The sequence below is a fragment of the Athene cunicularia genome, assembly GCF_003259725.1.
Source record: "Athene cunicularia isolate RWA chromosome 3 unlocalized genomic scaffold, athCun1 chr3_part1, whole genome shotgun sequence".
NCBI lineage: Eukaryota > Metazoa > Chordata > Aves > Strigiformes > Strigidae > Athene > Athene cunicularia.
The window spans coordinates 103,813,814-103,840,335 of record NW_020799097.1 but is presented as its reverse complement, the minus strand read 5'-3'; the positions used below and the strand labels follow the sequence as shown (position 1 = coordinate 103,840,335).

Here is a 26,522-nt window from a genome sequence, read left to right as displayed (position 1 = left end):
CACTGCAGGGGGGGTCTCACGAGAGTGGAGTGGAGGGGGAGAATCCCTTCCCTCGACCTGCCGGTCACACTTCTCTTCATGTAGCACAGGATACGGTTGGCTTTCTGGGCTGTGAGCACACATTGCTGGCTCATGGTCAGTTTTTCATCTACCAGTACCCTCAAGTCCTTCCCCTCAGGGCTGCTCTCAATCCACTCATCACCCAGCCTGTATTTGTGCTTGGGATTGCCCCTGACCCATGTGCAGGACGTTGCACTTGGCCTTGTTGAACTTCATGAGGTTTGCATGAGCCCACCTCTCAAGCCTGAAGTCTGATTTGCTTTGACTGAAAAACACATTTGGTTGGTTGTTTTATATTGTTTAGAAGAAAATGTCTTCATCTCATACTTCACTTTATTTTTGCATGCACTTTGCCTATAGCTGAGAAACTAGCTTTTACTAGAATTTCTTCTGAGTAGTTTAAACAAACATTTTGAGACGTAAGGCTGGATGAGTTTTTCATTGAATCAGGTGTATTAGAGCATCCTGAAATCTCAAAGTCAGTGAATTTCTATTTGTGAACCTAGATGTATTTACATTCTCTTAAGCAGTGACTCATACTGTCATTAGATATTAAGCTTTGGGTTGTACTTTGACCAGCAGCAAGCAAGCTATTTTGCAGAGACATGGGATGAAGTGAAAATACACCTTTCAGTGAAAATATTACATGTTAAGACAAAAAACGTGTGTTAAAGAGAATTAAACTTAAAAGTGTACTTCTCACAGCAGAGAATGTTAAACAAAAAGAAAGGTTTGGCATAAACTGGCTGTTTTGTGCAGAGACCCAAAGCTGCTTTCTTTTTACAGTCATGTATCCTGCCTATGCAAAGTGGGTGCAGTCACACAGGGATCTTCCTATCAAGCTTAATCAGTGGTGCAATGTTGTGGTATGTCTGTACATGATTTCTGAGTAACTATTCTATCATCTGTGTGGACATGGCATGATGGTGCTTATCACAGCACGTATTTCATGGCAGGAGTATGAGTGTGATTTGTTTTTCTCACTGTTTTTAATGATAAATACTTTACCAATGTATATCATTGATTATATTAAGTAGAAATCTGTGAATAGTTGACTTTTTATCTTTATTCACAATTTTCTAATACTTATCTATAAGCATTCTTTTTAACAATAATGCGACATTTTAATGTTAATCATGGTGTTAATTTTTTTTTTTATTTTCCCCCCTTCCAGCGTTGGGAGTTCAAACATCCTCAGCCTTTCCTTCGCACTCGTGAGTTCCTTTGGCAAGAAGGTCACACAGCATTTGCAACATATGAAGAAGCAGCAGAGGAGGTGAAAAGCAAATGCGCTGGTGCTTTTGCTTTCAGAAAGTTACCTTACTCCATAGCAACATTAATATTTTTATTAGGATCTCATAGAAATTTGTCTCCTTTTTTTTGGGAGCCCTCATGAAGAATACTAAGTGTATTAGAACCTTTTTTTTTTTTCTTTTTTTTCTTTTTTTCAGATGTAACCCATGTCTGAGACTTTAGTCTCTTCAAACAGTATGGGAAGTTTGAAAAGCGTGATATATAAAGAATACTTTCCTTAAGAATTATTTTCATTAGACATATAAATAATGTGTTCACGTGTTAACTGCTAGAAATTTTAACACTGCCTTTGGCCAAAAGACAGATAATTCCACTGAGTATCATGGCATATCTTTACTTAGCAGATGCTCCAGATTCTAGGTAGAAACTAGAAGTCATTATAACCACTGGACTGGCATTTCAGCAGTAATTCTTCATGTTTTCTGTCATAGTTTATAGTTGTTGCTATTTGATTCATAGAAAATAACAGCTAAAGTTTAAAGCAATTGAAAAAATCCTATTTTTTAATCACAGTCTTGAGAAAGTGTTAAATTTTTGAGATTTTATACTCTGGCATATAAAAATATTTCATGATTCAGCAAATGCAAAATACTGAGTGGTTCTTAAGACAGTATTTTTGTCATAGGTGATGCAGATACTTGATCTATATGCTCAAGTGTATGAAGATCTTCTAGCAATACCTGTTGTGAAAGGAAGAAAGACAGAAAAGGAGAAATTTGCTGGGGGTGATTATACAACCACTGTAGAGGCATTTATATCTGCCAGTGGAAGAGCTATCCAGGTATTTATCTATTAGAAGAATATTTTTTTCAGTAAGTACAGTAAGATGAAAGATTTAAACCCGTGCTTGATAGACTTATCTATTGAGTAGAATTTGCTGTGTTCAACTATTTCAGGGAGCGACATCACATCATCTAGGGCAGAATTTCTCAAAGATGTTTGAAATTGTATTTGAAGATCCCAAGAAACCAGGAGAAAAACAGTTCGCTTATCAGAATTCCTGGGGCATTACAACTCGAACTATTGGTGTAATGACAATGATTCATGGAGATAACATGGGATTGGTGCTCCCACCTCGAGTAGCCTCTGTTCAGGTGTGTAAAAATGTCTTAAAATACCATTTTGTTCCTTTTCCTGTCCAGGAGTTGATGAGCATTTCCATATTGGGCACCTGGAAGACTTAACGTAGGATAGGAGCTGTCCAACTGTAGACCGTGATGTATAAAGTTAATACAAATCATTGTGGTACTTGTGGTGGACAAGCTCCCTTTAATAGTCCATTTAAAATAATTTTGTATGTATCATTTGGATGAAAAGGGGAATGTATCCTGTACTTCGGAGAACTTGAAAGAAAGTACTGGAATATAAGGTCACAGTACTGGTTTTAAGTTTTTGTAACAACTAGGAGCTTTTCTTTTTTATAACATGAAGTACATGTCATGTTATATTGCAGGTTGTAATTATTCCCTGTGGTATCACAAATTCCCTTTCTGAAGAGGACAAAGAGGCACTATTGAAGAAATGTAATGAATATCGTAATAGGCTGCTTAGTGCTAATATCCGTGTACGGGCTGATTTAAGAGACAACTATTCACCTGGTTGGAAGTTCAATCACTGGGAACTTAAGGTACATTTATTTACAGGAGATGTTCTGAACCTTATATATGGGGGTATGTATGAGACATTTTATGTGTGCCTTGTATTCTGAAGGCAAATATTTTAATTAAATAAAGCATTGCTGCCTGACAATCAGTGATTGCTTTCATTATTAAATGAAGAAAAGACGTTTTCTGAGACTTGCTCTGAGTGCTAGGTTTTGTGTCATTAGCGCCCTTTTGAAATTCTAAGTCTCCACTTTATATACCTAGAAAATTAAATTAATAGTACAAATTACTTGCATGTTTAAAAACTTGTACTAATACTTAAGTGTCTCCAGTGTCACAACAGTGCCTTCTTTGCACACAGTGGAAGAGAGACGATAAACCTGTATAGCGTCAACAAAGAAAGGAGCAATATTTTTTTGGTTTCAAAATTACCATGTTCCCCTCATATAGTAGTTGAGAGGAACAATTTTTTACTCCATCAAATATAAGAAGCTTTTGTAAAACAAAATTAGTGAGAAAAATGAAACAGTGGTAGCTAGAAATTGAGTGATGTTAGGGATCGATCATGTCTTTGTTCTGAAATTGAAATTACTTTCAGTATGGTATTCATAAGTGTAAGATGATAGAAACTCCCTGATTTGTTGAGGGTTCCCATCACGTCCAAGTTCTCTTCCCTTTGTGTACCCTTATATAAAAGGAGCTCTAATACCATGAATCCATGTTGGGATACTTTTAAAATAAAATTAGGTTTATCAAGGAGGCACAGCATGGGGCAAACTTGGTGTTTTTTATAAAATTTCTTAATGTGTCCAGCATAATATATGAACTGCATCTTCAGGCTTATTGCAGGGGAAGTGCACTCATTTTATGGATAAGGAATTTCATAGGGTAAAAAGTACAAGCTGAGTTTTAATTATGGAGACAGCTTTTTTTGTAGGTCATAAATTAGAATGTTCTGTTTAAATTGCCTGTTAATAACATTTTTGAATGCTTTTTATCTAGCTTTGTAGAGGAATGGATATTTCACTCTTCAGACAGATTTGATATTCATCATATATATATATCATCATTTAATAAATAAGGGAGTGGAGGTATAGGGAACCTGTATTGGAAATTGAGAACTTGAAAGAGATTCCAGAGCACAAAATGTGTAGAAAGCTTGGGTAAATGTCTTTGATTCTCCTGTTCACCTGTTGAACTCTGTAGAATGCTTTTAGCTTTCTAACTTATTGATTAGATTTCCCATGGGGAAATTAAAATCCAAAACCACCCACCAAAATGCATTCGCACTTACTCTCTTTATTTCCCATGAAGGAATTTGTACAGCTTGGGACACCCATTAGCAAGATGTAGAGAAAATAAGTTAGACTCAGTAAACTCTTAACTGACTAGTAAAATGGAAACTCCTTTTGTCTGGGAGTATATAGGAGATGAGAAATTACATGGTTCTTATCACCAAAGTTTATGAAGCGTAAAACCTTTACATAAACCAACTGTCTGTAATCAAATATTCTATGCAATTAATGCTGATATTGGGGATATATTAAACAGAACTTTTGCTGTTCATACGGTTGAAAGTTTTCTGTGAAAACAGAATTAAAACGTATCATTGGATGAACTAGAACATTAAACTGACTACAGATATCTTATTCAGACTTTAAATCTCTGATTTGTACTATCTGGAATAACTGTCTTAGTGTAGTTTCAGTTGTGTGTTAACTGTCTTTAGTATTACTTGCGTGCTGGCACAGATGCAGTCTCCAAGCTAGTGAAGCAAGGTTGGAGCAAGGTACAATGCACAAGTGAAGAGAGTGTGGAGGGGAAAGATAGATGTGCATAAAAGCAGTGGAATATATGCTGATTTTTTTCAAAGAAACTTAAATGTGTAAAGTGATTCCATATTAAGACTGGGTTTTAGGAAAAAAAAAAAAAAAAAAAAGATCAAGCAAGAGAAAATGAACTCTTTGAGAATGATTTATTCATCATAACTTCTAACTTTTTTTAATAAAGGGTGTTCCAGTCAGGGTTGAAGTGGGACCACGAGACATGAAGAGTCAACAGTTTGTAGCTGTTAGAAGAGACACTGGACAGAAGCTCACCTTTTCTGAACATGAAGCAGAAGATAGACTGAAGCAGATTTTGGAGGAGATCCACGCTAACCTTTATAACAGGTAAATTGAGAGGCACGGTAAATGGCTGTGCTAATCAGAGATGCATTTTACCTGTCAGAAGAATTTCTCACATTATTGGTCTATCTGTGGAGAAAGACAAATTAGACCCATCTTTCTGACACTTTATTTTTCTGCCTCTGAAACTTGTTCACATATAGTGATAGAAGTTTCCTGTTGTGCTCATGAAATAGAATGTTAAAAGTTGTGAACTTATTTTAAATACTTCCTGAATTCATGTGAATTATTAATAAACAAATGCACCATAAAAAGTTAATGGGATGATAATGCACAGGATTCATTTCTGAAAGGTGCTTTTGGTAGGAAATTTTGAGAGATACAAAGTTGTCCAAAAAACTTAAGTAGTTGAAGTTCTGTGTTCAGAAGTGTATTTCAAGACTCTATATCCTACTGACTTTTATAGGATTGTTTTCTTATAAGCAATCAAATGCTTTTGGAACTGTTATTTGCAGTTATTGCATATGCCAAAATCCATTGCATGTCATTGCAAATTGTTGTTAGTAAGTACGCTGAGAAAGAACAGGCTGCTTGATCCAGCACCATGGCACATGAGTTTTCCTGCTTTTTAAGTGGTGATCAAAGTTGCTTTAAAAAGCATTTTGCTATTTAGAACATAATTAAAAAGGAAAAATCTACATTTGTAGTGCTTGTTTCTAACTACAGCTGGTCAGTGTTGAACTGACATGCACAACAGTGTGAATTAACATGGTGAAACATGTAGCAACCTAAAGAACACCACCCCACTGGCAATTAATGAAAATTTTATCTCTTTGAGGGGAGAAGTGGTCGAAAGACATAACTTGATTAGGAAGATTTGAATGAATATGTAGCTTCTCTTGTAGCTTTTTGTTTTGACTGACTCTGAAAACTTAGTTCATTTGGCCAGTGAAGTTATGTGCATAAATCTGCCCTGACTGAATTAATTTTTTTTTCCTTTTCTTAGAGCTTCTGAGGACCTAAACAGTCATATGGTGGTGGCCAATACTATGGAGGACTTTCAGAAAGAGCTTGATTCAGGAAAGGTAAGGAAATTTACTTCATTTTATCCTGGTAAGTGCCTTCACACATTTTCTGTCCCTTTACAGATGATAATCAGGGCTAGAAATTTTAAAGCTTATATATAAACACTGTTGTGGTTTTTATGGAACTCTCCCCTCACAAGCAGATGAAGCCTCTTCTGTAAAACTGCACAAAAATTAATTGGCTTTCCCAAAATTTGCAATACGTGTTGCTTACTTGTTTTGCTAAAATACTGTATTTACTAAATGTGGTGTTCAGGCTATCACCATTCAAAATTTAGTCCTATATCAGAGGTGATAGGGTGTCTTGAAGTGTCTTAGGATGTTGCAGTTTGGTAATTTGCATTTACAATGTTACAAAGAATCACAGAATTTTTATCAGAAAGTGCTTTTCAGAGAGATAAATGTAAATACTTCATTTTAAAATAAACGTATTGGCATTATTCTAATGCATACAGTGAAAAACACTTGTCAAAGCTTGTCATAGGGGCCAAGTAAGAGTTTAAAGTACATGCAATTTACGTCAAAGAGATTTTACCTTTATGACCTGAGCAGAAGCCATTGGGTTCATTGAGAATTACTGCAAGTCAGAAATCGCCTTGGATTGGTAGTAAAACTAACCCATAATGTGGATGATTGAGCTCTACTGATCTAGGGATCTGTGAAAACTTTAAAGTTCTTTGAAGTTTAGATGAGAGATTAAATCTTCAGTAGAGAATCAAGCTGCTGCTTTTTCAAAGATCTACTGACTGAAGCTCTTAACCCTTAAATTCTGCCACAAACCTCAGCTTGTCAAATTGTTTGTATATTCAGATTAATGTGTTCAAGTAGTAGGATCCCCAGGATCAATCATTAAGGCTATAAAAATTTTATAAAAAGAGCTCAGCAGGGGGGTTTCTGTACCAATTAGATCTACTCTGAAAATTTCAGAATTTCAGATGAAAAATGCACAAGTGCCCAGATTTCATAGTACTTTTGTTAACTTCCAAAATATTTGTAAGTTATTCTTGGTTAGGCTTGACCTTCCATCACACTCTTTTCCTGCATTTCTATTGCACTTTAATTCAATTTATAACAGGATTTAAAGGAATAATTATGACCTTTAGAGGAGGGACTGATTGAGCATGCTTACAAAGTTGAGGATATAGAGTTTTTAAACATTTTGTCCATCGGTGCTATAAAAGTAGTACTGCCTTATTTTCCTCTGCAAAACTAAATACAAGTGTGAAATATTCTTTCCAAACAGCTCTGAACTATTTCTACTGACTGCAAAGTATCGTTTACTTGGTGCAAGTGTCTGTAAAGCACCTGACAATTCTGGTTATAGATTTAAAAAACAAAAATCTTTAGTGTTTGCTTAACAAATAGCTGTGCTCTGCAGAGGTATTCAACTATAGTGTATTACTGCTCTCATGTATTATGATCTCAAGATGTGCCATTACATATCTTTTAGGAATTAACTGAAACTATGATTGACTGTCTTCAGGATAAAGAAACAGTCGAGGAAGACATAAGCTCTTAAAAAAACCCTTAAGAGATGCAGTAAGCTTTTGTGTAAAGATAAACTGAAATGAAGAGTCAAGCTCATTCCAAGAGTAGGAATAAAATAGGAAGCTAATTCTGTATTTGTACATGCACAGAAATTATTATCCTTTAAATCTGATGAAATACTATAGAACCCCCTTTCTTCTCCTATCACAGAGGTTCGAAATGATAACCTCTGCTTATGAGGAGGGTAAAATGCCTGTCCAATATTCACTGTTGTGTACAGCCAGATTCTAGAGAGGGCCAAAAGAATGAAACTATTTGTATTATGTTTAGAACTCTTAATATATTCTAAGTTATAGTGTAGTTGAACTTGGAAATGTGAAAAATATTTTTACATTCCAAGTTGGGTACTTGTACCATTTTGGTACTTAGGTTATTTAAGTTGATTATAATCAGCATATTTGAAATGAAAAAAAGGACATATACATCATTTTGACTGTTTCACTCTACCTATGTATGTTGTATAGACAAAACTTTATAGCATATGTATTCTGTAATTTCTTGAAATTACACTGTTAGCCCTGACTACTGTTTGAGAAGAAAATTTATAAGCTGAAGTATTCCTGCTTAATTCCTGCTGCTGTTTTCCCCTTACTATAATTGCAGCATAGACTGTTAGCTCTTTAAAAATGCAGACTGCTTCTGTGTCCTTTTAAATTGCATGAAAAATTTAGTTGAAACTCTAAGAATAATTGCACAGGTGTTTAAACAAAGTTTCATTTAACTAGCAAAAGATTAATGCACGAACAGTATAGTGGAGTGGTAATAGTTCCTTTTTTCAGTTGCAAGAAAGTGGAGCTATAAAGTAAAGTCTACTAAAGGTGTGTTCCAGTTCAAGGCAAATTAAGAATTTTGCACTAGGAATGTAAATTTGGTGGAAGAAAGCCACAGATGAGCAAACTTTATTCACAGGTAGGATAGAATTGAAATGACTGTGGAGGCTGATTTTTGGTAGCTGTTGTTGGTCTCAGCTATTAGCATTACATGAGTGTTCAAATGTGTGTAGGGGGGGTGTGTTTTTACAGTAATCTTTTTTAGGATTTCCTTTAGTAATAGTTTTTAGCAGTAAACAGAATCTTCACTGTGAAAGTCCATTAAAAAGGAAAAAAATCAGTGGAATAGAATATAAAACTTGGGGAAAGAGATTTGCTATAATAGCTAAGAGTAGTACTGAGAAGAGTGTACGAGATTATTGTTTCAACTTTCTCAGTTTTCTTCAGTTAAGCTAAGTGAGGGAAACGGGAAAATACATAGCACTTCCCCCTGCCCCCAGTAAAAATGTGTTGCTGACAATTCTGTTTTCCTTAAAATACTTATCTCCTTGTTTTGTTCAGAAAAATATGAAAATTCATAGTAATGGCATTAAAATGGAAACTTTATTAAGAAAGCACTGTCTTGCACTGTGTAAGCAAGCATTTGTTCTGCAGTTTGAAAGTCTTAAACTTTTCTTGAAAAGTGACTATTTTGGGAGAAATCAGTATTTATACTTCCCACAGAAGGAAGATATATTGGGTTAAAAAAAAAAAAAAGTAAAATCAGCACCCTGTCTTGATTTAAATGCTGCTTTGGGTTTGTATAGGGTTTTACATGCTGCACTATGGGAAGGATGATTGTGCTTATCTATTTCTTTCATGAGAAATTGCTATTGAAATTTAATTGTAGCTATCAGAACTTTTCCCACTTAGAGTGTACATGAGAACTTAAGGTCTAGGAATCTTCCAGAGATAAGGATGACTTTTTTTAGATATAAAACTGTTGTGTGTTGGTTTTTTTTCTCCCCCCTATCCTGTTCAGATTGTACAAATCCCTTTTTGTGGGGAAATTGAGTGCGAAGATTGGATCAAGAAGACCACTGCCAGGTAATTAGAACTGAACTAGAGAGAATCTACCAAGATTAAAATCAAAATGTTTTGAATATAAAGCAGGAATGTAAGATACCTCTGGGTATATTACTCATGTAGAGTCCTCACCCTTGACTCTTGCTGTCCTCTGTAATTCAGTATGTTTACTTCCTTAATTCTGAAACTATCAGACTAATTAGTGCGCTTTTGAGATTTTATGTATAACACACTTCATTGCATCATTATTTTAAAATAAAAGGATATCTTTATGAGTGTGCTTTTATTTCAGGGATCAAGATCTTGAGCCTGGTGCCCCCTCCATGGGAGCAAAAAGCCTCTGCATACCGTTTCAGCCTCTCCGTGAACTACAGTGTGGGGCAAGATGTGTCTGCGGCAAGAACCCTGCCAAGTTTTACACCCTATTTGGTCGTAGTTACTAAATTACTAGTGAAAGCACCTTCTCCTTTATCTGTGAATTGAACTTTTTTTAATAAGACTGAAATAGCCCCCAAACTTAATCGGTTTTGTGACTTTTTAAATGATTCAAAAAACAAAGCCATAAACCATAAACCCCCCCAGTGTCAGTCTTAGGCTAGCAGTAATTCACAGACTTTTCTGTAAACATCTCTAATAATAAACATGTATTGTGAGCTGTAATATGCCTTGGTTGTTTTTTCTGCGTTGCTCAATGGGAAGGATAGGTATCCTTTGCTTATGTCTTTTTTTCTGTTTTGGTGCATATATCTTCTTGTATATTAAGAAGATGCCTGAAAAATTGGAGAGAATGTCATAACCATTCTACAGTACAGTTTAGTGTGCCAACATAAACTTTATAGATAAAACATTTGCTTGTAATTTTGACTTCAAATTTTTCAGTTTTCAGTACATACTTGCTGCTAACTTGTAGGCATGGTAAACGCTACCCTTTTTGAAAACTCAGTCTGGAGCCAGGTGTTTCACTGAATATATTTCACATGATCATAAAACAAGTTTGAAAGGCTATCTTAGATTAAATGCCACAGTGTTAGCAAGATGCAGGCCAATGCCATTTCTTGCAGATATTTTGCAAAGCCCTGTTTCTCTTATCTTATAAACTGGCATTTATAGCTGTCTCGCAGTGATACTGCAATGAGTAATGCAAATGCAATCTGAAGAGAGGTAGTTGCAGTGCCAAAGATTTTAGGCTGTGGTTATATCTATAGTATGTTTCATAAAAGCTTTTTGCTTTTCCTGCACTTACTATGTGTTGCTTTAGCAGAGAAGGCTGGATGTTGCAGTTAAGTTATTTTAAAAATAAAGTTACTTCCACTCTGAACATAGGATTAACTTTAGGAAAAGAAAAAAAAAAAAAAAAAAGATAGCCCTGGCACAAAATAACTTTTGGATGACAGATGCTTAATTGGTTACTTTTTTCGCCTGTGTGTTTGAAGGCTGTCTAGTAAACCCCCTTTTCTGAGAAGAGTTGAGTGAAAATTTGGCAATTAAAAAGTTGGACCAGTGAGATCCTCCCCAAACTCTTCCTGGGACAATACTACATGGCTGCTTGTTTCCAAAACCCTATTTTTATTTAGCATCAGTCGTCTTAAAAGTCTTAAACATAAGAAGACTTACAGTGCTATTCCCTGATCTTCACAGTTCTCTGCTTTTCAAAAGCATGTGAAATGTTTGCTTTTGCCTAGATTCCTTTGGTCAGCCCTCCTAGTCAAAATTTTGAACATTAAATTTGAACCAGCCTGTTTAGTTTAGGACCATGCACCCTGTGATAATACCCCAGTTTTTCACAGAAAACTGTGAAAATGATGAAATATTTCAGATCAGCTTGCTTGAGCACTTGGAAATTCTCTGTAATATTCTTTGGATGATGGTTAGTCCTGTACAGTTTGCTTCAATTGCATCTTAAAATCATCTATCTTGCATTCTTCTGTCTAGGTATTTTCTCACTACATAGTAATGAGCAAAGGATTTGGTGAACTGTAGGTCAGAGTATGCATGCATCTTTCCTTCTCAGTTGATGTACCAGAAGAGCAGCCCTAAGGTCTTCCTATCCTGGTATGCCGACACTGACTGGAATGATATCAAAGTAAGAAAGAGCGTAAGTAGTAGTAGTACCAGAGTGATGTTTTCCCAGCCTCAAATGGTGGGTAACTAAGACTAGTCTTCAGAGGTACTGCCTCTGCAGCTCACTTGTGCTGGGGGAAGGGGAGAGGTGGCAACAAGCAGCTTCAGTATCCTCAGACAGGAGCGTGCTAAAGTTTTTGAAAGAGCAAAAAAAAAAATAGATGAGCACTTTCAGCTCCCATTGAAACACTACAACACCAGTATTTTAAAAATGAGATGTGTAAGTTGTTAATAGCGCAGAACAAAGGAAAGGCAAAACTAAATGCAGTCTCTTAACAGTGCTGCAACCTTATCAGTTTGAACAAACAGCCAACCTTCAACCAGTTGACTGGATCAAATTCATGAGTAAACATGTTGACAGTGTTGTTAGAAATTAGTTGCTTTCAACCTACAAAGGGGTTTGTTTGAAGCCAGAGATTTTACAGAAGGCTAGCCCCCCCCCCCCTTTTTTTTTTTCTTTCTTGTTTTCTTTATTTCCCCCAGCATGTTTCTTCCTGATCATAGTAGGGCTTGAAGTGTCTGGAATGTGGATGGCTCACCTGCAGATATCTGTGGTGGTCTTCCACAGAGAGGCTAATGTCTGCCTGGGAGACACACATGTCTGTGACAAGTATCCTTTCACCAGAAGCACATCTGAGCTTATCTGTAAAGCATTAGAAAAACATCCATACTCTTAATTGTAGTGGTATGAAAACTTTCAGACTTAGTAGATTGTATCTGTTAGAAAATAAGTATATGATTCAGAATAATACACTATAGTTGATTAAATTATGTTAGAACTGAAAATCTAGTTTTCCTTAGTTCTTATAGTTGTATACTGATAAATTTGTGTTAAACAGCATAGTAAGGTGGGATACAGGTGAACTGCCTTAACATGGTTCTGCTCCTCGTTGACAAAATAGAGAACACTTGAGCGTTGTAGCTCTGCTATAGAGGGAATGGTTCGTTTAGCTCAAGGTCTTGTTTTGGTAATCAAAACCTTGTGTAAGGCAGGACTTTTGAGAGCTCTGAAGCTTGATCTTGATCTATTCCCATTGAAAGGAGAATAACTTGAAAAAAAATTCTCACTTTTCATGCTCTGTACTTCAGGTAATAAAATAACTAAGTAGTTGAAGGAAGAAAACACCTTAGAAACAGCTGCACTAGAGGCAGTAACACAGGTGGAAGATGATGAAGAGGAAGAAGAGCAAGTACCAGTTTCAATGTTGAAGTCAGTTCTACTAATTCACCCTACCAGGTTTAGTGGTGAGGGGAAGGAGGGGAACCCTCAAGAGTTGCAGCTGCAGTGTATAGGTAGACAAGTGACTAAATGTTAAAAGTTACATCGTTGGCAGGCAAGGCTTCTAACAACCTGGACTTTAAACATAAATATTTTGGCTGTTGGAACCTATGAGCAAAAAAAAAAAAAAAGAAAATTGCAGGTGGGTGTTTGAGTTTTTAACCTAAAGTTAATTCACCTTGGGAAGTCTTAAGGCCAGCAGGGACAGTTGGTCAGCTCAGGTTATCAGTATTATTATCTTATCTATGGCTATACTGATACAATTTCCTTCCGTTTTATCTTGTAACTAACTGTGTATATATATGTACACAGATGTGCATTTCAAACAAAAACTGGATCATAAAATTTTCAAGGAAGGCACCTGGTCTTATCATCCATGTTGCCTAGTGTGCTATTAGCAGCTAGTTTTCCTTCACCATGGTTTGTGAGTGTGCATAAACTGTGCATACACCCAAGAGCTCAGCAGGTACTACGAGTGACAAAAAATAGTTACTGCATCAGGTTCTTACTCTGTTCCAGAAATGGCATCAAGTACAAGCTAAGACTTCTGCAGCTCTTACATCCCCCTTAACTTCTGGTTGTGCTTTTCCCAAAACTGACTCTTCCTTGCAAGTGTATGAAGATTACTTTGGGATTTTGAGATAGTCAAGGGTTTTCTATATGGGCAATAAGCAATGCGCTTTAGGTTTATTGTCGAGGCTCAACTTCCGTGTCTACTGGCTGCATATTTAGAAAACGGCCTCCAACTTTGCTCCATTTCCATGGGCTAAAAGTACAAGCAGTTGAAAACACCAGACTGATAAAATGGAAATTCATTTCAGTTGTCTTTGAGACTTGCTCTGTGGACAGCATGTTCCATGACTCTCACAAGCAGTTCATATTTACTGTGTTCTTAAAAATAATGTCCATACAGCATGGATTTCATATGTCTTCTTCCACAGGCATGTAGTAGTATTTTCTCAGTGCTGAAGTACTAAAAGCAACCGAAATGGCTGAAACAGACATCAAATGAGAATTTTATGCAAAATAAATGCTTCTCTAACTGCTTAAAATTCTGAGCCACCTTCTTGTGCATTCCTGTCTGGGCCTTATTCAGTTTTTCAGAACAGTGCCATTGGGTAGAGCAGCAAGTGCTGTGGTGCTTCCAGTAGTTTCCCTTGGTTTATTTTTGGTTTTGTAGAAATAATTAAAAAAAAAAAAGACTCCTGAGGGTGGAACCCCTACGGGACTGGAGTCTTCAGGCTGTCTTCACATGACAAATCTTGCTAAACTGCCCTTTAAACTGATTTATTGCTTTACTGCTTCCTATAAAAGTGGCTCCTGCATGTGAGCAACGCTGACAGGTGAAGGGCAGAATTGAGGGCAGTGAGTTGCTCCTTGCACAGCTCCGTCTTGCAGAACCTCACAGTAAGGGGAAGAGAGCCCCAGAAATGGGCCGCTACTCGGGCAGGAGCATCAGGCTCATCCTCATGTCTGTGGTGAGCCTTGTGGTTTTTGCTGTTGAGATCTCAGTAGGCTACGTTGGCAATTCTCTTTCCTTAGCTTCAGATGCCTTTGCTGTTCTCTCTCACTTGATCTCCATGATCATCGGTTTGTTTGGTGTCAGGTTCAGTCGTATCAGATGGCACAAGGCTAACACTTTTGGCTTCAGCCGGGCAGATGTGCTGGGAGCTTTTGGCAACTCTGTTTTTGCCACCGCTCTGATGTTTAGCATCTTCATTGAGGCAATCAAGAGGTTTATCAATCCTCAGAAGACTGAGAAAGCACTGCTCGTCCTCGTTGTGGGGATTGCAGGTCTGTTCTTCAATGTGTTCAACTACATTATCTTCATGGACTGCTGTTACTGTCGTGCACCCCAAGGAGACACCGAAACAGGTAAATAACCCAATGCAGTTGCTCAGTGTTCCCAGCCCTCTACAATTTTGCTTAACGACTTTCTAAATACTATTTACTGCTTCTCTGAGACAGGTGAGTAAAACGTTGTCGTTTTCTTCATTCTTTTGTTCGCAAGGGTTATGGGCTTTATGCCTGAAACCATACACGTTTCTAGCTATTGCCACATGTGTTTCTCAGTAAGTAATGTCTAAGTAGTGTATGCATTGACTTTCTAAAGTGTGCAGTGATCTACAAGAGAAATTTTCTCCCTAATCCACTTGCTGGCCAAACACGGGACAAAGTGTACTACCACCCTAAGGAGTTACTTATTAAGAAATACCTAATCCTGAAATACCACCCACCCACAATCTTCACCCCCAATGCTTTAGTAACTCTATAATTTTTGTCTAGGACATGGTTATCTTTTGAGATGCGTTCACAGTTTGTATGCAACAATAGGTAAATGGAAAATGAGTCTCAGTCTTCCTTGATTTGGGGCTAAAAATTGTTCTGAGCATATTTGGATGCTGAGCCAAAACCCTGTGAATACAGAGCTGAAGTATTCTTTGCTGATGTTTGTTAAACTGTGCTTGAAGAGCATGCAGGGGAGAAACAGGGATATTCTGCTATAGAAATCTTTTTCAGAAGGTTCTGTTGAGCACACAGATATTTATTTAGACTTTCAGTTTATTTTTCTTTGCATAGGATTTCAAAATTTATATATTTGAGAGGGGGGATGGGGACTGATTTTTTTTTTTTATTCCTGCAGAAACTATCTCACTTTACTTGACATAAGATACAACAGAGTTTTCTCTCTCTCTCTGTACATATATATAAATACACACTCTCTCTCTGTACATATATATAAACACACATACAAACATGTTTCTTAAAAATACGAATATTTCAGTTGGGATAGGAACCAGACATTTGCAATGCATTAACTGGACATCCTGGGGGGAAAGCTGAAAGAACCCATCTAATAAAGCAGCTGCTGTTATTTACTGCTCTAGGTGAGGTAATGTAAGTCTTATATTTGACTTTCAGGCTGGACAGGAGCTTTGGAGCTAAAAATTAAAAGTTTCTTAGTTTACATTTCAGTGTTTAATGTGCTCTCTGTAGAATTTAAAATGGGAGATTTCTGTTCATTATTAAAGGTACCTCCAGATGATACTGAAGCATTAACTTTACTGGTGTATAACACTAAAACCGGTATCACAACTTACTTTGCAGCCTGTTAGTTTAGATGCCCAACTGTTTAAAATTTGAGCTGCTCTTAGACTAAAGTGTTGATATGTAATTCACAGGAGGATTTAATGGGCTTTTATGTTAGGAACCATCAGCAATTCCAGACAAAGTCTCTGTTTATGATGGTTTCTTGGAAGACAGCTTCCAAAATTGTACCTCTGTATGGTCAGGGAGGAGGAACACATAAAAAAAAAAAGACAGGCAACTAGGAAATTAACTGAAATTAATGGCAAATGTTTAGGTAAATGCTGTTCTCACTGGATTTCCAGGGTCCTGCTCCTAACAACTCTCTGGAACAACACAGCCATCCCTCTCCTTCCAATAGACTCACATCCAGACACTTGACAACTCCACTTTGCATTCAACTGAATTTCAGTTGCATAAGCCAGGGATGAATTTTGTACCATCCCATAAACACAGTGTATAGATTTGTTGGTTTTGCCTATTTCTGATACAGTGAATCTCTGCTTGTGGTAATGTCTACAGGCAAGACAATGTCATGTTGTGGAGGGAATGCTCATTTCTTCTGGACTTGATTTTATAATCCACACAAGTAAAATTTCACATTTATTTCCTCTAATTCTCTCTCTATCCAACCTGAGCTGAACATTTCAGAGGGAATGTTATTCCCCAAATAGCTGTACTCTGAGAAGTACACTTATATGCGTTATGTATATTTTATGTATATATTAAAACACATGAAAAAAAGAGGGATTCCACGTCTCTCTCTTGTCATGCTGTATATGAGGAAAGGAAACTCTTTCCTGGAGACAGAAGTCAAGGTAAATTTTCTGGTACGTCAGCACCATTAGTAGAAATTACAGTGGATGGACATGGTCTCTGAATCCTGCTGGCGTAATCTGACTGTCCACAAGCAATGCCCTCAGTGACACCTGAGCAATCTCCTGACATCAGTGACGGTTCGCTGGAGGGTAAAGGTTTGTAGAGTAGCCCTCTAGCTCTTAGGCTTTCTGGGGAAGCAGGAGAGCTGCCTTCAAATCTCTGTTCCCCAAGCAGTGAATGGATTTAAACAGTACTCTCCCCTCCTGTATGTGATTGCATTGTTTTGAAGAATATAAAGCAAAAAATAGAGTGAGCGGTTCAGTTGTCTAGTGTTATACTGTGGGTGCTGAGGGCAGTGGGAACATCTAAATCCACTGAAGCAAATTCTTCCACGTGGATTAGTGCCACGATTAATCGCAACAGTCAGCAATTCACCTTACTCCTGTTGCATGGTCTACTGCCAGGGATGGAAAAATTAGCTGGTGGGTTTTCTAGATGCTGCTGACAGCAGGGACAGAGCGTAGCCATGCCTACGAGCGTTGCTAGCAAGGTCTGAGATCTGGTGGACACAGAGGGTGGTGTCTGCAGGTGCCAATCTACCACTCCATCCTTTTCCCTTGTCCTACTTCTGTACTCCTCATTTAGCTCATTGCAACATCCATGCCTCAGGTTCTTACCTCAGTACAAATATTCTTGTTGAGGAAGTATAAATGTGTTTTTCCAGGTTGCCATCCCTGCTTATCCGGGCATACCCAATTTCCCTCCTTCACCTATGAGCTGGGTTTGTTTTACCTCTCACTCCTTACTCTTCTGTTTCTCCCCCTTCTGTTTTCTGGTTCTTGCTACCCTTTTGCTCTGTGTCTGACTTGCTGAGTCTTCATCTACTGCTGTCCCCCTTTGCCTCTCTCTAGATCATTCAAATTCCCATCTGTCTCCTCTGCCACCTGTAAGCACCCATCTCTTCCCACGAGGTTAAATTAAGGTCTCTCTGCCCTCTAGGTCCATCTTTGCACTTGATTAAGAGAGTGTGGTTCCCCGTGGTATGTTAGGACTAAGAGGAGAGGTCAACAAGAGTACAGGGAGGATGCGCCCCTGTTTGTTCTTTTGAGGCTGGCCCAGAGCAGCCATTACAGGTATAAAATATTTCTACGCTCTCTAAAGGAACTGCTGCATAGAAAGAAGTACTTGGGCCATCTGGGCCATCTGTGGCAGTGTGGAGGGCAGCACAGGCTAGTTATTGCTTTGACTTAAAAACCAGGAAATACTTCTTAAAACATAGAGGTATTAAAGCTTCCCTAAGAAACTTTTGCCAGAAGTTGACATTCACAAAACTCTTTTCTTACTGTTGCTGTTGGAAATGACAGAGCAGCTTTAGCCAGAGTTTTCTGACAATTTTGATGTCTTCCATCTTACACAGAAAGTTTTGGCACAAAAATGAAGAATATGGCAAAGTAATAAGCAGCTGAAAAAAAAATCAGGCTCTTTTAATAAATACCAGACAACTTTAATACTCGCCATACCTTTTATAGACAGTCATAAAAATACAGAAGCCTGTTTTACTTCACAGTGAGATCAGCTTACTCATGTTTGTGTAGTTCACTGTAATTGTCTCTTCTACTTATTTATATACCGTTAAACTGTTAGGACGGGCACAGTTTGTAAAGCACTACATTAGTCTGATAATAGTAATTTTTCTGTTTGTCTTGAGAACCTTAATAAAGATTTAACGTGGAGAAAACATTTGTCCCGTTGTCTTGTGATCTGTAGAGGGAGGTGGGGGGGAAGTAGGAAATGGAGATGTCACTCAGCCCAACCTGGCTGATACTGAATCACCCATAAAATGGCTGGGGCTGTGAGAAACACCTGTAATCTTCTCATGAGAGACCTCATTGTCTTTGCACAGTTCACAACCCATTAAATGAAACACTTTCTGTGTTAGCAGCCAAGTGGCTTGCTTTTATATTCTGGTAAGTGAAATTTAGCAGGCATGTGTGTGAGCTGCTTATGTGGTGACACTGTTGGGTCTTGACTCTTCTATCTCACTGCACCAGTAGCCTGCCTCTCAGATAAGAGGTGACATGTAAGCTAGCAGTCACATAAATGGAAAACATACCTTCTTTCTCCTCCTGGACCTTATGCAGAGTGAGTTTGTTTATTCTGAGGCTTAGTGTGATGCATATCTTTTTTTACATGCTTTTATAAGTAGGAGAGATTTGGGGGTATACATGTGTGAATGAAGAGAGGCACTGTCTTTAACTGGCTGGGTGACTTGGGAAGGATTTGTTGCAATAATATTCTGAACTCAATTTTCACATGTGTTGTTGCAAACATACTGATCCCAGGGGAAGTGAGAACACTTATAGGCTAAAATAAGTGGGTAAGTGGCTGCTTGACCTGTATCTTAATGCTCTATAGTCCTTCCCAGTGGAGACCTGGTGAGCAGAAGTGTGCAGGTATTGAAAAATAATTGTATTAGTAGCAGCACTCTCTGGTTCAACAGACCCAACAATATAGTATACAGTATACTGCAGGAGACAAAAGTGCTCTGTAGATTAGAGATCCAGAACAGAGGATTTCAGTTTCTTATGTTGTCAGTGTGAAGAATTTTATGATCACTTAATTCACCTGCATTTAAGAAGGGAAAAATAAGTTCCCTGGTCTGAACTGGTTTCTCTCTCAAATGTATTGCTGAAGGGGTGCCAGACTATGCCAGTCTAACGGCTAGGAGACCTTTTTAAGGAATGGGAAGGAACATTGGGTGTAACACCTGTAACAGTAAACCTCTGGCTTACTGTGCTTTTCACACCTGAAAAGCCTGAAAGCTTTTCCTCAAGATCAGCATTACTACCTCTATTTTACCCCTCTTTTGAGTATATCTTCACTAAGTTGATACTATTTTCCTCCAAAAACACCAACCCTTCAGTAAACACTTCATGCCGGTTAATCCCCTGACTTCATTCATAGGCAGATGATTGTTGAATGCGCAGCACCGGAATTTACCAACAGACAGTTGCTTCATTCACACAGTACATCCTCATCTTCATGGATTTATGCTGCCTGTGTAGTACACTGTGGCATCCAAATCCTAAACACTTGCCAAAATACTATGTATAAATGAAGGAACATATGCCTTATGCATTTATTTCCATAAATCCCAGAGGTGTTAGTGTGTTGGCATGCAGGTAAACAAAGCCTACTCTAACCAAATATTTAGATTTTCTGGCTTTGATTTCTACAGCATTACTGGATGTAGTCCTCTCAAATGGAATAAAAAAGCCAAGAGAAATTCTCAGAGTAATTGTTTATCAGAATACCTAAGACTGAACACATATCTTTTCTGAAGGCCTTCTTTAGTTTAATAGTGTGCTAAGTAATCCTCACCAAATTCTTCCAAAGCTTTTCTAAGCAGCTACCCCAAACATAATTAGATCTGTGTTAACCTACGTTAGCTGAAGCTCTAATACAGAGTCTTTAAGAAAGGCAAGACAGATGGGAAGACACCATGAAAGTTTATTTAGCAACATGCTTCACTAAATTTTCTTCAGATCTGTTTTGAATGCTTTGTTCTCTTAAAAGAAACCTAGAAAATAATCTAAGGAGGAGATATTTTACTTTCCCCAATTGTTTTAAATGACAAAATTTTGCATCAAAACAAGTAAAAGCAAATGTTTCGGGTCTACTTTTTGGTGAAAATGGAAAGTGCAGAACAAAAATTTTGTCTATAAGTAAATCAAGCAAAGCATCCTGAATGGTTTATGCAACAGCATAAAGGTAAGATCAAAACTTGTGAACCTAGATTCCAACAGTTCTAGTGCCACTGAACTTTGGGTACTGCATTCGCTCTCAACCTTGAACCAATTTCATAGCAAAGGCATAGACTGACTGAGTTACATCACAGTATCTGTGGTGAGCTGTAAGGAAATAAAAGGACTGTAAGATAACTGAGTTCAAAGTCATGAACAGTTTCAATACAATAGGGGTTTTTAAGGTTGACGTGTTATATAGGTTAACTGCAATTGTTTTATTTGGACATCTATTTTGCAGAGGGTTTGCTACAGGAAGATGTTTGGTATCAGCTTCTGTCTAGAAATGCTGCTAGGATAGAAAATTAAGGTTTTGCAGTAGGACTCAAATTTAATTTACCATGATGAAATCAGTGAGGGACTTTCTCCTCTTCACTTTCTTTGCAACATGCTATGGTACGTCCTGGTAGAAAGGGTTATATGGGTATATACATATACACACACAAATATATTTATATGAGAAACTTAACAGAACTACACTTTTAAAAAAGTGAATTATTAAGTAGTTGAAATATTCAGGGAAGCACTTATCCAGGTGCTAGAGCAGATACTGACTGGATATGTATTAAAGTATGTAAAACATTCCTTTTTGGGGTTTTTCTGTGGTTGTTCAGCCTGGAGAAGAGAAGACTCTGGGGAGACCTTATAGAGGCCTTCCATTACTTAAAGGGGGTGACAGGAAAGATGGGAAGGGACTCTTTATCAGGAAGTGTAGGGATAGGATGAGGGGTAACGGTTTTAAATTGAAAGAGGGTAGATTTAGATTAGATATTAGGAAAAAATTCTTCACTGTGAGGGTAGTGAGGCACTGGCACAGGTTGTCCAGAGCAGTGGTGGCTGCCCCCTCCCTGGCAGTGTTGGACAGGGCTTGGAGCAACCTGGTCTAGTGGAAGGTGTCTCTGTTCGTGGCAGGGGGTTGGAACTGGATGGTCTTTAAAGGTCCCTTTCAACCAAAACCATTCCATGATTTATGCTAGATATTAAGAGCAGAGAATGGTGGTTTGTGACTAACAAACTAAACCACCATCTTAAAATAGAAAAAAGACATTCCAGGCTAGGAACTAAATAATCCCACAGGTTTATAATTTCAGACTGACCTACCAGTGTATTCAAGCCCTTTTTGGAAGGGCACAAAAAATCCATTCTGTGTCAGGCTAGCCCATGGTTTATCCCCAGGACAGTATCAGGACCGTCATGTAGAGGCACAGCTGTGATTAAAAAGAGCCAGGGACATCCACCTCTGTACTCTGCTGAGGATCCTGAGAACATTTTCATCCAGACTGCTGAACTGTTGCTGGAGGGCTAACTTTTAGGTTTCTGCTCCCTCGATTGAAGCAGACCTAAGGAACTGATTTCCCAGTTCGTCCACCCTTCAGCATATGCCATGAAACCCCACCTTCCTCTTGCAGGTACGGTTCTGAGTGGAACGAGAGGGAGATACAAATAAAGTGAGCAAACAACATGGAACAAAACACCTGCAAACAGAACATTCTTGTACTAGCCACCTTCTGCAACAAGGTCTGTTGGCTGGTGTTTATTTTGTGATCAATTTATCTGTAGCAGAAGCCAAGCATGTTTTAATTTAGATTTCCTATGAATTTGGCCCAGCATTCCTAGTTTAAAGAAGCAATCTTCACAAGTTTACGAGAGCTTTTAGGGCTGTCACTAGGTCTTGGAATGAAGCTCAAAGGTCTACTCTCACCCACTCATTGCATTTGAGGCTCTTACAGCTAGGGATGCTGCCTTTAGATGTAATGCACTTAGGATCAGCCTCAGCTTTTTAGTGCAAATGTCTTGTTTTTCTCCCTGCAGACTTAAAGAGACATGACCCCTTTATCACGTACAGTGATGTGTGGGTGTTTGTTTCTTTCATTCTCTGGTTTCTTCCAGATCATTCCTGAAATATCTTTTGTAAATAATTTTTATGATGGGTTAAAAAGTAATCTCTTCCAGGACTTTGATAAGCAGGAGGAAGAGTGATCTCTCCTAATTGCAGTGTTATAATTGGTTCTTTATTTTCATTATTTTTTTTACTATCCAAATTTTATAGCACCACAAAGCTATGAGTGATCTTATTATCATTCTTCATTCAGCAGTGGAAGAAAAGTGCTTTTACTGTTGTCATAATTCATAATAATACAGAGATACCCTGCTTTCAAAGGCTGATACTGGCTTCCCTGGAAGGAACAACTAAGTAGATTTTAACCCATCACCTTGAAAATGGGTAACTTAAGGAGGGAGGGTGTGACAGAAACCTGCAAAACCAAGGGTGTCATAGGGAAGGTCAATAGTTAAGTGTTCGTTCTGTTCTTCGATATGAGAACAAGGATACATTAAATGAAACTAGCAGGATCCAGGTTCAAAACAAAGAGAAAGAGGCAATTCTTCACATCATGAGTAGATGTGTGGAGCTTGTTGCCAAGCAGTGTTGAAGCCTACATCAGTGAGTGAAAGGCTCGGCTAGTACATGGTAGAGAAATCCACTGAGGGCAATTAAATGCAGATATCTAGCTCAGAAACTCACTTGATCTCAAAATATCTGAAGGATGGAAGAGTATTATGGGAAAGTATCATATATACTTACCCTGCTATTACTATTATCTAAGCATCTCCTTATGGCCACAGGTGGGGATAGCCTCTTGGCTAGAGGGTCTGAATGCCAATGGCTAAGTGTTAAAAAATGGTGTGTTGAAAACTTTTAAAAGTTGCTAGACAGAAACCTTGAAGCTCACAGGAGTGCTTTCTGTCTTTCGGGTTCAGAAGGAAAGTTGTCTTGTTTGTAAAAATTTTACTAGTTCATAAGAATTTTACCAATTCCTGCTCCTGATTAGGATGAGGAAACTGCAAGAACAGCTTTTCTAGCAGTATAGTAGCTGAAACTAAAGTTGGCAAATAATTCAGAAAATTGAGGTGTTGGACAACCTTTTCTGAACCTCCTAAGAGGGACTTGTCCAACTCAGCATAGTTAGAAACAGAGAGACTGTTATTTAGGTTAATTGTGCTGTTGAATAGTATGTAGCTTGCTCAGGCAATCTCAGTACTGGATGAATAAGTGGAACTGTAACATTATGTTGTTGAATGTCTGCAGTCAGTGTGAAACACAGGAGGGTGCTAAGCACGCTCCAACCAACCAGAAACACAGTTCTTTTCTAAAAGGATTTGAGATCAACTGATCTGATACTGCAAGTAGATTGGTGCAAAGGGAATGGTAGAGCCTGCGAGGTGGGAAGAGCCTGAGTGAAAACCCTGGTAAATTGGACTATGTGGGAGAAGATCAAGGTCAAAAAGAGCTATGGGGATAACACTTCATTCTGAAGATTGAGATAAATTAATTATTCTTGTTATTGAAAGCAACGACTTACTGAACAAGAATGATTTGTGTAGCTTTGTTCAGATGACAGTTTTAGGAGTTGATTGTCTTGAAGTGATAGTGGCACCTGGATAAAGAGGGCCAGGGAGGCTTGTATGTATAGTGGGGTGAGCAAAAGCTTAGATTTGCAAGAGGCTTTCTAAGCAGCCGTAGTGTGAAGGGGAAGGCCCTTGCGTGGATAAATAACTGGTCAGAAGACGAGAAACAAAAAGCAGGAGAGAATGATCAGTTCCATAAAAATGTTTGCTAAATGTTCAGAAGATAAAAGTGAATCAAATGTGGGGAAAGAGTAAAGGAGGTAGTCAGGACCTTTGCTGTGCCTCTATATGAATCTGTGACTGACCTGTGGTTTGAAGACTGTGCAGGTTTGGTTCCTTCATCTCCAAAAGATGGAGACAGGAACTGGAAACACTTCAGAGATGGACCTCTGGTCTAACCCAGCACAGACATTGCTCTGTTCCTATGTCAGTGTGCGGCTTTCAGCCCGACACTGTATCGTGAGAAGCAGATTGAGATGTGTGAGCTTGACAGGCAGAAGAAGGAAGAATCAGTGGCTCAGTAGACACAGCTTCAGAGCTAACACTCTGAGCACATACTGCTTCTGACTTCTTCTGTGAGTCATCTGTAATAGTGCTCCATGTTAGAGGACTTAGTCACAGCCTTATTTGCTGAAAATAATATTTTTAGCACTATTTCTTCAAAACAACCGTGATATTCTTATGTTTTTGAAGTGAGATCAGGGTATGACGTTGTTATTATTATTTTTTTTTTTTCTAAAGAGAATTAATGTATATTTTGCAGAGGAGGATTAAGGATGTTGCAGCTACTGTATTATACATCTTGCTAAAATAAGAACCATTGGAAATTTGCTTCAGTTCTGTGCCTGTGCAATGAGCTGGGCTTCAGTGAATTTTTATTTTTTTTTTAAAGTGCCAGAGGCACAATTTTCTTTCATTAATTAAAGATGATATAGCTTGTCATTTTAAAGTTTATATCTAATAGACTGTTTAACTTCCTATAACTCTTACATATTTTTCTTTTGTTCTACCTATGTCACATTTTTTATTTGGCGCAACTGTTATAAATCTCTCCTGCTTATGTTGATATATGTTATTATAGAGCTGAAATGTGTGTTGATGTAAATTATGCTATACACTCCCACTATTGTGTTTGTCTTTTTGTTAAGGTTCTTTTTGATAGATTTATTTTTGCACATTTGTCAATTTTAATATTGCAAGGTACTTTCATTGCTTGGGCATTGAATGTGTGAAGGACATGTACAAGAACCTCCAGTTAATTGGGAGTTGTATGCGTTAATCCTTGCAGATACATGGGAGATTATCCCCTGAGTGGCTACTTAAATCCACTCTGGAGGTTAAGATACATCTTGGGTTATACGCAAGAAAGGATGGGGTTATATACACAGAATTTGGGTGGATTGAGAGGCCTCATTTAAAAGAGGTATTCGAGTAAAGGGATGAAACTCAATTAACAGCAGTACCAATGCAGTTGCTTCAGAGTTAGAATAAAGAGGAAAGTCCCAAGGCTTTTAATGAATTTCTGGTTGTAGAGAACACCACCTTTGTTAGGAGGGACACAATAGACTTCCCTGGCCATGCTGGTTTATTATCTGATAGTGATGTATGCTTTCTCAGGTGTGGTGAAATGTTTGATGTGGCACTTCAGTGCAAACTGTAGTTGCTGAAGCAGTAACTCCAGCACTGGTGTGCCTCTTGCGTAACTGAAATACTGCAGACTCTTGCAGGACATAATTTTAAGGACATTATTTTCTTTAGGTTTTGTGTCATTTCTGGGCTCAGTTCCGTTACCGAGAACCCCATAGCTGAGGGTTACTTCATTTCCCAGAACTGATTATTGATTTGATTATTCAGTTGGTTCCATCATCTTGAAAGGCGGCATTAGTAGCCCAGCTCTGTCGTTTTGCCATTTGCATGCAGGGGCATCGCTTTTGCAAGGACTGTCGTAACAGAAAAAAATCACCTACAAATACAAGACAGAGGTTTACTCACTTATTATGCTTGTTATAGACTGTTCTGTAGGTTGGGAAAATGCATGAAATGCTGTTGATGAGAGAGTCACATGCACCTAGGTAGTATTTTGACACACCTTTTTTAAGGCTAGCGGCGGGCGATTACCGGGTTCAGTAGATGGCACTCTATCCTTCGGCTTGGTACTTCAGCCACCGATAAAGCACCGAAGGAGTAGAATTAGTGGATCCGCCACTGAAACTTCACCGCCTTTGCCCGGCGCGGCGGCACCCGCGCCTGGATGGCTCTGCCCGCCCGAGCGGGACCTTCCCCAGCCGCCGCGCCAGGGCTGCGCCTCCGCACGGCCGCTTCGGCTCCTGTTTATTTCGCTTTTTCATGGTTTTCCCCCGACCCGCGGTCCTTCCTGTCGACGCCCGAGCCCCGGGGGCTGCGCGGCGGGGCGCCCCCGCGGTCCCCCAGGCC

The 26,522-nt window shown here is 38.4% G+C and overlaps 2 protein-coding genes across 5 annotated transcripts in view; both read left to right on the top strand.

Annotated features, from left to right (window-relative positions):
• The window catches only part of EPRS (glutamyl-prolyl-tRNA synthetase), a 39,170-nt gene extending 28,938 nt beyond the window's left edge, over positions 1-10,232 (top strand). For all 4 annotated transcript variants that reach the window (XM_026846504.1, XM_026846501.1, XM_026846502.1 and 1 more), the window contains 9 exons: positions 847-926; positions 1,235-1,336; positions 2,000-2,155; positions 2,271-2,468; positions 2,828-3,001; positions 4,989-5,149; positions 6,111-6,189; positions 9,529-9,593; positions 9,865-10,232. In XM_026846504.1, coding sequence (XP_026702305.1) covers positions 847-926; positions 1,235-1,336; positions 2,000-2,155; positions 2,271-2,468; positions 2,828-3,001; positions 4,989-5,149; positions 6,111-6,189; positions 9,529-9,593; positions 9,865-10,015 — 1,166 coding nt within the window. In that variant the 3' untranslated portion in view covers positions 10,016-10,232. The remainder of the gene's footprint in view (positions 1-846; positions 927-1,234; positions 1,337-1,999; positions 2,156-2,270; positions 2,469-2,827; positions 3,002-4,988; positions 5,150-6,110; positions 6,190-9,528; positions 9,594-9,864) is intronic.
• Positions 10,233-14,041: 3,809 nt separating this feature from the next.
• Positions 14,042-26,522, top strand: part of SLC30A10 (solute carrier family 30 member 10) — a 22,495-nt gene continuing 10,014 nt past the window's right edge. The window contains exons 1-2 of the mRNA XM_026846006.1: positions 14,042-14,847; positions 18,245-18,258. Coding sequence (XP_026701807.1) covers positions 14,403-14,847; positions 18,245-18,258 — 459 coding nt within the window. The 5' untranslated portion in view covers positions 14,042-14,402. The remainder of the gene's footprint in view (positions 14,848-18,244; positions 18,259-26,522) is intronic.